Source organism: Astatotilapia calliptera, chromosome 22 (assembly GCF_900246225.1).
Source record: "Astatotilapia calliptera chromosome 22, fAstCal1.2, whole genome shotgun sequence".
NCBI classification, from domain to species: domain Eukaryota; kingdom Metazoa; phylum Chordata; class Actinopteri; order Cichliformes; family Cichlidae; genus Astatotilapia; species Astatotilapia calliptera.
The window spans coordinates 14,110,310-14,124,133 of NC_039322.1; the positions used below are offsets into that span (position 1 = coordinate 14,110,310).

Here is a 13,824-nt window from a genome sequence, read left to right on the forward strand (position 1 = left end):
TAGTTGTTAGGTCCTAATAATTGGATATACGTCATGTCTACTCAAGGAACACTGTTGTAGGTGTAAAACATGTTACTGATAAATATAACGCAAAGCTTAAACTAACATAAGTTAGTGAGAATTATTTAGAATTTAATTTGCTCACAGTGATCTTTTCTTTTAGAGTCACAAAATATAATAGAAATATTTATTTCTCTGCTGTAGTTAGAAATTTTCTAACTTACTTAATTCTAAAGTACTTAATTCTGTATGGTTCTGTGCCTTGCTTTTTCTAACTAATTTTCTATCTTTTTTTTAACTAACTCATCAATTCACTGTTATATATATCACATTTTAGATAGTCGTGATGTAAATAATATTCTTAAAAAATCTGTAGTAAGATACTAATGGAAACTAAAAATTACCATCATATTAGATACACAATTGCAACCACCTTCACCTCCTCCAGCTAACACAACTTCACACTCCAGTATGTACAAGCAGTTTCATGAGGTCACCAAAGCCTGTGTTTCAACAACATTAAAGTTTTAAATTGTAACCTGACTGGTGCACACACTAATGTTAGCTGTATAACTATTAGCAATTACCCAGTGGCCACATTAGCTGTCTGTTAAATTATCATTAAGGTAGCAGCTAGCAGCTATTGCTAAATAATAAAACAATAATGTAATTTTGGATCTAGGCAGCAAACGATATCAGTCTTGCTTGTTAATATACAGTGTTAATATAACAGGATAACACAATTATTTGTGTCTAAAAATGTTTCTCTTAAAGTCTCAGGTTAAAGCAGAGAAAAGTCAGCTTGGCAGAAACAGTGACAGCCAACTTACCAACTCTGTTTATCAGAAGAGATGGTACCAGATCACCAGAAGCACAGGAAATAAACAGGGCGGTGTCAAATACATGTGCAGAATTGTTCTGTGATATTGAGTATGGTATTGAGTGTTAAATATTTTCTCGAGTATTGGCATTGAGTTTGAAATTCTAGTATCGTGACAAGCCCAGTGTCTAGTTGCTAAGCTTCTCGTTTTGCTCCGGAGGTAAATGGAGCTATTTTTAATAAATGCAAATACATAAATGTTCAACATAACTTGTTCCAGTTTAGGTGTGAGAAAACTTAACAATTGACGTGGATGTTTACCAATTATCACCTTAACTTAGTGCCTTAAAGAACTTGGTACTAAACAATTACTGCGGTTGTCTTTCTTCTGTTATTCCGACTGTAAAATATGTACAGTCAGATTATAGAACACTCAATCAATTTAATTTATTATTTTTTAAATCAATTTTTAACCCAATAAATCTTATTTTAATCTAAATTATTGATATTAAAAAAGTGAAATTGCAAATTGATGAGTGTACAGCAGACAAAGAAGTGGTCTGTGAACCCAGCTACATTTTTGCCCTAAATTGGAGCTAATCCAACCCTTCAATATTTCATGCAAGTTTTACATTTATTTCTTTTTTTTAAAGACAGAAAGTGTGGCACTTAGCTTAATTGATTCTGTGGGAAGCATTTGACAATTATCATGTAAAAGAATACTTTTATCTTGTATTAAAAATATATAAATGGATACACACGGGAAATTGGAGACAGAGAATGGAAATGAATGGCTTTTTTCCCATTTAGGCCTGGCATGTGATGACAGTGCTCATAGAAGCAGGCTGTCAGCAAAGATCATACACGCAAACCTTATCTAAACAAGCACACAATCTCCCTCCCTCAACACCTCATACTGTTATGCTCATGAAGATTGTGTTTTTACTATAGAATTATGGTTATTAACTCCTCTGTTCGTAAATAATCCTACAGGATTTTGTATCCTGATGCAACATTGCACAAAATGAGCAAGAAATATAGCTCATGGATTATTATCTTTATTATCATCATTAAGCTGCATTTGCATGCGTTAGCACTATCACCTTATCCTGCAGTCTTTTAAGCTAGGAGTCTCAGACCTCTGCAGGTGATGCATTTCTTCTTGAGTGATGATGTATTTCCTGTCTGAGTCTTGCGCCTTGGGAGCCTTTTTGTACTCTTGTTCATTCTGTCTATGTATGTGTATTTTCCCCTGTGTACAGGAGTCCTTTGTATGTGCGTGTGCATGCATGTTTGTGTGTGTATGTATGTGTGTGTGTGTGTGCAAATGCAAGTGTGCGCTTGTCGGATTTATTCCCAGAGAAGACTCATTTCCCCAGCAGGCCCTGTCAGGCTGTTTCTGGGCGCACTCGGTTCACAGCTGGAGGCAACTGCTGTCACCTGCTTACCTAACATCTCTCCTCTCTTCTCCTCTCCTCTCCTCAGTTTTTTATTGCTTACCCTCATGTCAGTCATAATATCAGTGAACTATGCATCCCCATGCAACACTCAGATTCACTGTGGTGCAACTTTTTACAAAGCAGCTAAATTGAAGGTAATTTGGTCCCGTAAAATAGGCAATAAAATTACTCCAAAGAGACTTCAAACCCTAATGTTTGCACTGTGAGTCCAGGAGTTGTATTTTTAGAGCAGTATTTAGTGCAAGCCTATTCTAAAATAGCTTTCTGTAGAGACAGAAACCAAAAAAAGCTTCACTTGCTGCTCATGTGTGTCAATACTCCACAGGGACATACATGAGCCATATATACTGTACATGCATGAAACCTTAACTTATAAACTTCTGACATCTGTCTAATCAAGAGCAAAATCAGCTAAATTAAGGTGTATGCGCAGAGAGCTTTTGTCCAGACAAAAGCTTAGCAGGGTGTTGAAGTGGAGAGCAGTAAATGATTTGAACTTTGACCCTTGCCGTCTGTTTCTTTTTCTTCCTAACCCTACCCCTCTCTCTGTCTCACTGTCTTCCTCCCGCTTTCTTTCAGGGTTACTGGGTCAGACAGAGAACAGATGCTTAACTGCATGACCACAACCAAACCTGACACCGCACCACGCTTACTCCCATTCTGGCACCTGTCTGTGTTAAATGTATGTGACTCCCTGAAAGTTTTTTTTTCATGTCTTTGTCCCTTTTTTGAATTTGCAGTCAAACAAATAGGAAGGAAAACTGGTTGGATTAAGCACAGTATAATGCATTTTGATTGTGATCACAGGACTTGGTTGTGGTTGTTAAGCTCATGATCTGCTTTAGTGAAAGGAAAACTCATGGAAACTTGAGACACGGTGCATTTATTCACTTTTGCAAAACGATTTTATATTTCTAAACTTAGCAAACAATATAAAACACATATCGTGTCTTGTAGGTTTTATAGATGTGGAACTCCTGTTACAATTACTTTCCACATAAACATCGATAATTCTTTGTATAATTTCAATCTTTGCATTGGTTTTGGAAAAGACAGGCTCGTGTAACACTACAGCATACAGCAAGTGCTATAGATATTCAATAAGCTAAAAATGTCTTTTTTTCTTTGGCAAGCTTCCTGTGATACACTTTGTTGCTGTTGTATTTGCTGCCAATGTTCCCCTAGATTTTATGTGGTTTTACAAAAAATGAGGATGTAGTTAAGTGCCTCCTTGGCTTGAAAGTCATAGAAAGCAATTTAATCACAATTTTGTTGCTAATAGAAAACAATAACCATAATTTTGGTTGAAACATCATACCTCTCCTTTATCAAAAAGTGTGTTCTTCGTAACACATTTGGGTTTCTTTGCACTATGACATTTTTGAGCACATTGTTTTTATCCTCCTAGGACCTGGCGTCCACATATGTCGACATCACATTTTGAGTTATTTAGACCAAAATACTCAATTTTGCTCTACAAGGGCCTGATATCCACTTACTACTGTTCTATCAAAATTTTAAACGAATATCCTCATATGTGGCTCTTTTTTTTCATAAAAACAAAAATGAGGTAAAAAAAAAAATCTGTTAATTCTTTGTTTTTACATTCATTGGGCCCCAATATGCCCAAATATCAAAGAGAAATTAAAAATGCATGCTGTGGAAGAGTTCGGGTCTTAGGAGGTTATACCAATTCTGAAAAAAATTCACTGTGTAAAATATAAATAAAAAAGAATGCAATCGTTTGCAACACTCATAAACTCATATTTTATTCATAACTGAAGACAGAAAATCTATAAAATGTTTAAACTGAGGTATTTTATTATTTTAATGAAAGTTGGAAACACAGCAACAGTTTGCTAGAAACAGCTTCAGGAACATCTGAAAACTAATCAGGTTTATGTGAAAAATATCAATAATTTGAGTATGGATATAAATGTTTTTTGATGTTATGGTTGGTGGAGGTTCACAACTCTGAATCAAGAAATTGTGGAACTAAGGATAACGTAAAATGGTTTCTCAACATGAAACTGTGAGGACTTTGAACATTTCATTATTTACAGTGCATAAAATCATCACAAGATTCTGTGAATCCGGAAATATTTGTGCGCTAGATATAAGGACAAAAATCAGTATTGTATGCCCATGATGGTCCTGCAGCACTGCGTTAAAAAGTTTGTTCTGGAAATCACTGGAACCCTTACAGAAATCACAGAATTCACTGTGCCATCAAAAATGCAGGTTAAAGGTCTTTCATTCAAAAAAGAAGCCACATGATCCACAGCCATCTTTCCTGGACCAAAGCTCATTTAAAATGGACTGAGGCAAATGTAAAACATTCTGTGACTAGACAAATAAAAATCTGGATTGTTTTTTTTTTTTTTTTTGGAAAACATGGAAACTGGATCCTCTGGACTAAAGAGTACATGACCCATCTGTTTTGTTGTCAGTGCTCATTACAAAATCTTGCCTCTCTGATTGTATGGGTGTGCATTAGTGCCTATGGAATTAGTTACTTGCACATCTGATACTATGAATGCAAAAAAGTATATACAGATTTTAAAGCAATATATGCTCCCATCAGACAACATGCTTTGCCTTGTATAATTTAGCATACTGCACCTATTATAACAGCATCTCTTCATAATAGAAAGGTCTGGGTGCTAAACTGGCCAGCATTCAGACTTTTCCTCAACTGAAAATATTTGATGTATCATGACAAGGAAGATCCAGGACTGCTGAACAACTACAATCCTGTATCAGACAAGAGTGGAACATTCTTCTCCAAACAGTCTAACAGCTGGTCTCCTCGCCTCCTAGACGTTTACAGACTGTTTCTAAAAGAAGACAGGATGCTACATGGTGGTAAACATGGTCCCATACCAACTATTTTGAGACATTGCCATTTTTTAGTTAAAGTGGTACATGTTGTACCCTCAGCAAAATGTGGATTTATAAGATTTGCAAAACATTGCAGTATGTTTTTATTCACACTTACATTTGAAAAAACATACACAAAAAAGTCTAAAGTTAAATGCTGGCAACTACATATTATAAAATTACATTTTATCTATTATGTTACATTATGTGCTAATAAATGTTTTAACTTAAGAAAATAATAGAATAATATGGCAACATATGATATGATTTAATCTTCTTTTAAAGACCTTTCAATGTGGACTTGAACAGGAATTACTTAACATAAGAATATATTTAAAAGATAAAGAAAAACTCAGTAGTACTGGTAATTTGGTCTCACAGCAACTCCCAGCCTTTCCATAAAGTCTGTCAGAGGTAATTTACTGTATATCTTCCAGCAAACAAAGGAAGGAAAAGGCTATTCTAAGGAGTAGTCTATGTCCAAATGCCTGGTAGAGGTTGAGCTGAAATTAGTTTCTGAGATCAAAAGAAATAGAACGATAAAAGGATAAAAGGGTTTGAAAGATAAAAGGAATTGAGTCACTGGATCAGGATCACACCTTTGTAGAACTGAAATCAACAGAATTAAAATCCATTCGACCACAAGGAACGTTGGACTCCACATATGTCATGGAGGTCAGCGTGTTCAAAAGATGTTTCGCTCTACTTCACACAACTGATCAGGTTCAGTTTCACCAAAATTTCTTCTTCTTTTTTTTCCCGGCCGCGCCACAGAAGTAATCAAAGCCTGCCTCCACAAAGGATCTCTGCTCAGTTGTATATCTGAAGTAAAAGTGTTTGCCATGTGTGTAGTTTGCCACTTATTTCATGATTTATTTTTCTGTTGGAGTTAACCGAGATAATGGGAAAAGAGGTGATGACACCGGGATACAAAACCAGCTCAAAGGTTGTTGGAATTTCTTTTATGTTCCTTATCTGTTCATTTGTTATTTATGAGACTAGGCTGTATGGACTACTTGTTATGCATGCTGGCTGACATCAAGGTTTGGAGGCAACGTTTGCTAAAAGTCAAACGTGAGTAAATCCTGCCTGCATGGGAAACAAGCCAGCTGAGCAATTTGTTCTGATCTCAAAGCCACTTTAACTCTAAATTAAAGGAGTAAACACACTAAATAAAAGTTCCATTTACTTTTATTTGCAATTTTCAAGCGTTTTGCAGTAGATATTGCAGTGTCACAAAATAAAACAAAGGTCGCTCTGATTAAGTGTTCAGATATTTAAAATGTAAAGAAAACCACAGAAAAGTTTATTTAATATAATTAATTTGATGCCCTTTGCATGTGCATGTAGTGTTTCACTTAAATGACTGTTCCCTTAAGCCTTCATGCTAGTCTGGTTAAGCCATTAACCTTACTCTGCAGTTCATTTTATGTTTTCAATTATGGTTGAATATACAAGCCAGTTGTTTCCCCACATAATGAAATTGAATAGGATTATGGATTATATGGATAACATCCATTAATTTGTTCATTTGTCCTACAGATGTGTGTAAGACATTCTTAATTGGAGTTTGATGAATTTTGGAAGCACGATAGGCCTCACCGTTTAGACAAGCCGATCTAATAGAAAAGCTACAGATCAAACCAACGTCACATTTGTTACTGGTGCTCTGTCATTTGGACTGATAATGTGTTTTAGATACAAAAAGAAATTATTTTTGTTCATACACTGAATAAGAGGTCTGGTATTGCCATAAAAAGGCGAAGTATGTGGATTTATGTGTTGGCCATGTAGTTCGCACTAATCTGCCCACTATGGTCATGAGGGGCAGTAACTCAAATTAATGATGTAAATATTACCTTGAGAGAGTTGTAAGGATTTGTATAGAGCAATTCAGTTTCAGATGTTATCATACCTGCATCTCCTATCATCTCTTCCGATGGAGAGCAGATATGTAGATATTTAAACATGTTAATATATGTTTAAAACTATAGCTTTTTTATATTTTCATTATATTTTTTATTGTGTAAAATGTGTTTTGTAATACAGTGAAAGAAACAATATAGACACCAAATTGCTGCTCCAGTCTGCATGCCAAATATCCTTGGGCGAGATACTAACCCCAAGCTGCTCTCCGATGCATCCATTGGAGGATGAATGTCTGTGAATGTTAGACAGAAAGCAGTTACATGGAAAAAGCATAGCAAAAAGTGCGTGTATGAATGGCTTTGGATGGGGGAATTAGTCAAATTGCGTAAAGCGTTTTAAGTGCTCAGAGTAGAGAAGCGCTATGTAAGAACCCCTCCATTTGCCATTACAGTTGGTTCTGCATTTAAAGGAGTATAAAATTAATGATACTCGAATGAACGCAATTTAATCATGGCGCACATAAAAAATGTGTTTATTTAACATGTACGCATTGTGTTTATGCTTTTAAATCATTATTTCTTGTTTGTTTTATGTAAATGTGTTCGTTTGACATGATAAAGAATGAGTTATTTTACTTAAGAATTTAATTACATGGAAATGTGTGCCATGGGTTAAATTGTGTTAAACCAAGAGAGTTGTTGAAGAAAACATGGTTGTACCAAATACTGACTTTCAAGTGTGTTGGAATTATAGAGATTCTGTTTTTGCTTTATGTACTTCCGTCTATGTTTGCATGTTTCAATAATATGCTGGACCTATTTCCCATTTTCCTAGAGAAATATAAATGAGGAGTGGCCCCAAAACTTTTGCACAGGCAGTGAGTACCAAATCTAATAAACTTTTTTATGGAGGGGGAGGGCTGCCATAATAAAATAAATAAATAAATCCACCATTAAATAATTAATTAATTAGTGCTCTCAATTAAATTTGAGCTGAATTAGTCTCTCATTTTTATTTTTTGATGTTCAGATGTTTCATACATGTTAGTTATAGCAGCTTTTATTCAATAAAATCAACATTAACAATTATGATGATTTTGAAAGTCTCCTAAAATAATAAAAAAAATATAACATCTAGTCTGTTGTTTTCTTTGATGAGGATTGCATGTGCAATGTTTTTAAGAGTGATCTGGGGTACAGTTTATTATTACCTGGACAATATGATATAAATAACATAATAGAGCCCACAATAAACATATCAACATATTAAATACACCTTGTATCGCCTTCTTCTGCTCTGCAAAATCTCAGACAAATATTATTAGCAGTTACTAGCAGTCCCTTGAATAGAGAGTACAGGCCATGTATTCTACCTATGGAAATTAGACAAAGGGGAAACAGGACAGATGCAAAATCCTGCAGAGATGTTGGTATTCACAGCAAAGGTGACAGGCTCAGGTATTATAAAAGCACTTCAACTTTTGAAGTACTGGCTTTTAAAGGATGCGGGGCCTCACAGACACTTGCATCACTATTGTCATGTAACTTTGCTCAAGTTTAGTGATTTTTAAGATTATTATAACAGTTAAATTACTAGAGTGAGAAAAAACCCAGTACATCTTGTTAAAGCTTATTCCTCAGTTGCTTTACTTGGGTTCTACCAACACTGGTGTTCGATGAATCTTGGCACAGGGTGGGCTGGGAAGAATCCACCCAGTGCCTTGTTCATATCCCAGGTAAACCAAATCCTAGAATGCATTTGTGGGTCATGTTTGGAGGAACCTACTTGTGATATAATCAACCTTTAAATATGGCCTTTGAAGGGTGAAAGCCCTGAATTGGAACAAAGATTGTGTACTTGGTGTTGAGGAACAGCTACTGAAAGAATCAACTCCAGAACAAAGCAGTGGTTTTGATTATGCTAGCGTTAGCCTTTCCGTGTTCGATGGGTGAGGCTAACAGACAGAATAAATTCATAATGCACTGCAGCACAGGAACTGTGAAATAATTAATTCATTAAAACTTCATGTGAAAATACAGTGATGTCAGCAACAATATTGATAATGGGATGATCTTTTTTTTATGAGGAATTTAAACACTGGGTGAACTTGGTGTTAGAGATGGCATTTTGAAAGGTTGTCTTGCTGTCTTGTGGGCCTTGAGCAATAGTGGGAACCAGCTGTCACATTTGGTTTTACAGAGAATGTGTTTTTTATTGCTTTTGGAAATGTTATGTTGCTGTGGATGTGCGGTCACTCTGCTTAATGCACAATGATGGAGTGTCAAGTGAGCTTGAGCTCTGGACTATCTCTGCTTGAACTGCAAACTTCTGAGAATCTGTTGGCAAACGCAGCATTTTTATCATCGTGCTGGACAGGTTACAACACACAGAAAATTGATTGGCCTTAATTTAGTGCCTCATAAAAAGTGTAATCTCGTTTAGAATTCTGATTGACAACCATATCCACAGTAGATGAGCCGCAGGTGCATCTTCTTCACTATTTCAGAACATGCTATGCATGCTTATTCTCCTGGAATACTGAGAATGAAACAGTAAATCACAGGTAGTTTTTCATAAAACCAACTACATTTTTAGTCCAATATTTTTAGTCCATTAAAGTGAGAGAAGCTCACACATAGCCTTTTTAATGAATGTCTTGCACTGATGGTTTATTTGATTGAGTGATAGTACACTTTTGTTTTTGTTTTGATTGAAAATTGTGTGAAGCCCCACAGAAATAACTAAAAATTTTTGAAATCCGCTCTGAGATTGTTCTATATACAGCACATTCCTATGGTATTTGCTTATTGCTTAGCACAACTATTAAAACCAGATATCACATGAGTACATATGTACACGAAAAGTCTAAATCATGCAAAAGCGGAAATGTAAACATGTTGATTGCAGAGGTAGGGGTAGATGAAACTTTAATATCATTTTACAAAAGCTTATAATAATTTTGCAAATGTCATTTTAAGATTTCAGTGAAAAGAAAAGAAGTGAATGGATAATACTTCCTGTTTGTTGTTGTCTGTGCCCTTGGAGGCAAGAGTTATGAAAAGGAACACCAGGGGAAATAGGTGTAGGAAGTACTTAGTACTGATGTAACTACGGTGGAAACAGCGTGAAGCTGAAATTATAATCGCACCTCCTCTTCACAGCTCAGTGGGCTTTCAGGAACCTGCAAAGATAACATTTACTACATACACATAGACAGAAACTCAAACACCCATGTAGAAAGCAGCTGATAGTCAGTCTGTATAAATACACACACACACACACACACACACACACACACACACACACACACACACACACACACACACACACACACAAACACAGAGGTCCTAATAAAGCGATATGACTGTTCAGTTTGTAGACATTAGTCAAGTGTCTTTTGCAGTTTGATTCCATATTGCAAATGGAAAACAACATGTTATACTTTTTAATGTTATTTAGCATTGCAGAAGGAAATTCATTTTATTTATGCAATACAGTTTTTTACAGACGCTAGGACACATTTCTCAATACTTAGGTCACGTTTGCAAAACTCCTCACACAGTGAGCACAACAGAAGTCTATGTGGGCTAAACTGAGGACCAGTTATCATTGTTTTGGCACAAAATGCATTCAATGACTACATCTCTCAAATTTCATGAATTATCTTCTCACTCAGACACAACAACTGCCAAAAATCTTTGTACGGACAGGACATTTTGCATGTGCTTACATACTGTTTTCAAAACTGTTAAACTTATGGCCAAAACAATAACACAATGCAAAACTTGAAAAGACAGCAAAATTCAACAACAATATTTTATTGAAACATATTTTAAATCTAAAAATGCAGTTTAACCAGCCACAGCTGATTCTCATTGTAGATGAACATCTACACAGGTGTTACTCCTTCAATTTTTCAACTCCTTCAATTCTGGCATGCCAGAAGATTCTGTCCTAGGTGTATTGCCCTAGATGACATAAGATGTGATGTGGATGAGAACCTGTGGCCAAATGGAGAAGACCGAGTAGATTAGCATTACAGTTTTTTCCAGTCGCTAACAAGCGTTTGTCCAAACAGTTGTCACATTTGCAAAACTCTAAACACAATTAGCACAGCATCGGTCTGTTGTGGCCATACCATTCTTACATTTCATGTCGTGTTCACCCAATATGCAGTCAGTGAACACATTTCCACAATGCTTACATTTTCTTAACAGACAAGCTATACCTCCCAACAAAATTATGGACTGTTTTTGTAGTATTTACGAATGTTAACACACAACATCCCACAATAGCAAAAACAATATTCCAAACCGTAGATACAGTATAAAAACCTCTGCTTCTGCAATGATATCAGTACAAAAACAATATCAATATCAAAAATATATCTCAGCTGATAATAAACAAACAATTGAATAATTGACACACAGCTGATTTATGTTGGGTAAATTGGGCCAACGACAGCTTCTTCCATTCTGGCTTAGACTCAGTGGGGTTTATAAGGCAAGACCTTGAGGAGTGATGTTTTTGGAAACAAAAAAAAGACAAACACTGTAATGTCTGGTCGAGGAAGAGTAAGAGCAAGGGGCCCAGGGAGAAGAGCAGGCCCAAGGAGAGGGCAAGGTAGAGGTGTAAGAATGCGTTGTGGTGGCATTCCAAGGGCTGCAAGAACAGTAGTCAGTGATGAAATCCGTGCCACTATCATTGACCATGTAATCAACCATGGTCTTTCACTAAGAGAGGCTGGTGAAAGAGTGCAGCCCAATTTGAGGCGGTCAACGGTTGCCTCCATTATACGCATCTTTCAACAAACCAACAGGTAAGTATTGCATTTTACATGGATTGTTTCTATTCTCACTTGACATGTCAATATGGTCATACAGTAATGCATATGTTGAATTTTTTGTCTTTCTAAAGAATGCAATGTCTTCCACCCTCTGGGGGAAGAGGAAAGCTCCTCAGTAATGATCAGGAGCTTGCCATTGTAGAAATGGTTACTGCAAATAATGCAATAAAACTGCGTGAAATTCAAACTAGAATTGTGGCGGACCATGAGATATTTGACAATATCGATAGAATCAGCCTCACAACCATTACGCGGACATTGTCCAAACACATGATGAAGCAGCTCTACGCTGTTCCCTTTGAGAGGAACAGTGAGAGGGTCAAGGAGCTACGACGACAATATGTCCAGGTATAGTGTATATTCAATCCAATGTCCAGTTCTATAAGCTTTGCACTTTGCAAGTAGGTAACCTACACAATACTAGGTTACAGTACAGTATGGTATACAGTAATAACATGACTTACATAAACTTTGTTTCAGAGAGTTATGGAATTGGAGGCCAACCAGGCCCCTCATGAATTCATATACATCGATGAGGCAGGATTCAATCTGGCCAAAAGGCGTCGACGTGGACGAAATGTAATTGGAAAAAGGGCCACAGTTGATGTGCCAGGACAGAGAGGGGCAAACATTACCATGTGTGCAGCAATTGCAAATGCAGGATTACTCCTTCACAGATGTCAGGTTGGACCCTATAATACAGAGCGCTTGCTTGCCTTTCTCAATGATCTCCACCAGCGCCTGGTTCCAGAGCAGGGTCAGGAGGGTGAAAACATGAGGACCTTTGTAATTACCTGGGACAATGTGGCTTTCCATCACTCGCAAGCAATAACAACATGGTTTGAAGTCCACCCAAGACTGGTAAGTCTCTTCCTTCCACCCTATTCACCTTTCCTCAACCCCATAGAGGAGTTCTTTTCTGCATGGAGGTGGAAGGTTTATGACCATCAGCCACATGACCAGATGTCCCTCCTCGAAGCCATGGATGCTGGCTCCAGGGACATCACAGTTGACGATTGCCAAGGGTGGATCCGACATACCAGGCGATTCTATCCCAGGTGCATCGACTTGGATAACATCAGATGTGATGTTGATGAAAACATGTGGCCTAACCCTGAAGATCGCAGAGATTAGATGCAAAGTTTTTGCCTTTTTTTAGCCCCACTCCCCCCCTTTTGATCTTGGCTTTTTGCTGTTGTTTTTTTGTTCAGAATGCTCTTGTGTGTTTCATGGATATTTTGTTCACTGTAAGCAATACTGTAAAACTTTCTCTGTCCTATCATACTGTGTTTCTACTGTACCTCCTGTAGTAAACAGTAAAGAAACATAAACTTGTTTGCTTTTTACTGGAATGCTTTTGAATGTGAACATTACTGTACATGTGGACATACAGTTACCAACCAAGACATTTCTGGTGTCAAAATGGTGGATTGCATGTTTCGCATGCAAATACCTGTAAAACTGAAACATAAAAGTCTATGCAGTTTTTGTAATGTCAATAATAGCCAGTATTTTGAAACCTGGTGTACTTTGATTGACTGCATGTACCTTGTGAAGTGAAAACAAGTGTTATTCTTTGACAGACTAATTTCATTTTGAGTCAGATTTATAGTGTTTTTGTACAGTTAGTGTGTGCAGAGAAAGATGTGTTCTATTTTGAAATGAAGAGTTAGTATATATTTAACAAAATGTATTTTTGAGAAGAAAATTATCCATTTGGCCAATTGTGTTTTGTAGGTGTGAGTCTGTGTTAAGAGTTTAGAAAAAGTATCTGAAGTATGGGTAGGCGCTTGTTAGCGATTGAAAAAAACTGTACTATTGTATGTGTATCAGTGGATGGTGTGTATACAAATTCTTGTATTTTGGGATTACTTAGTGCAAAAAAATAAAAAATACATAAACAAATATTAACGAATTCTGCATGATGTCTGATTCATTCCAGTAACATA

The 13,824-nt window shown here is 36.5% G+C and overlaps 2 protein-coding genes across 2 annotated transcripts in view; both read left to right on the forward strand.

The window, feature by feature from the left end:
• csmd3b (CUB and Sushi multiple domains 3b) overlaps positions 1-13,824 on the forward strand; it is a 403,942-nt gene that overhangs the window by 12,647 nt on the left and 377,471 nt on the right. The window lies entirely within an intron of this gene.
• On the forward strand, positions 11,037-13,058 carry LOC113015400 (uncharacterized). Its single transcript, XM_026157425.1, has 2 exons — positions 11,037-12,223; positions 12,356-13,058. The coding sequence occupies exons 1-2, from the start codon at positions 11,948-11,950 to the stop codon at positions 13,007-13,009; spliced, it is 930 nt and encodes a 309-aa protein (XP_026013210.1). The 5' UTR covers positions 11,037-11,947; the 3' UTR covers positions 13,010-13,058.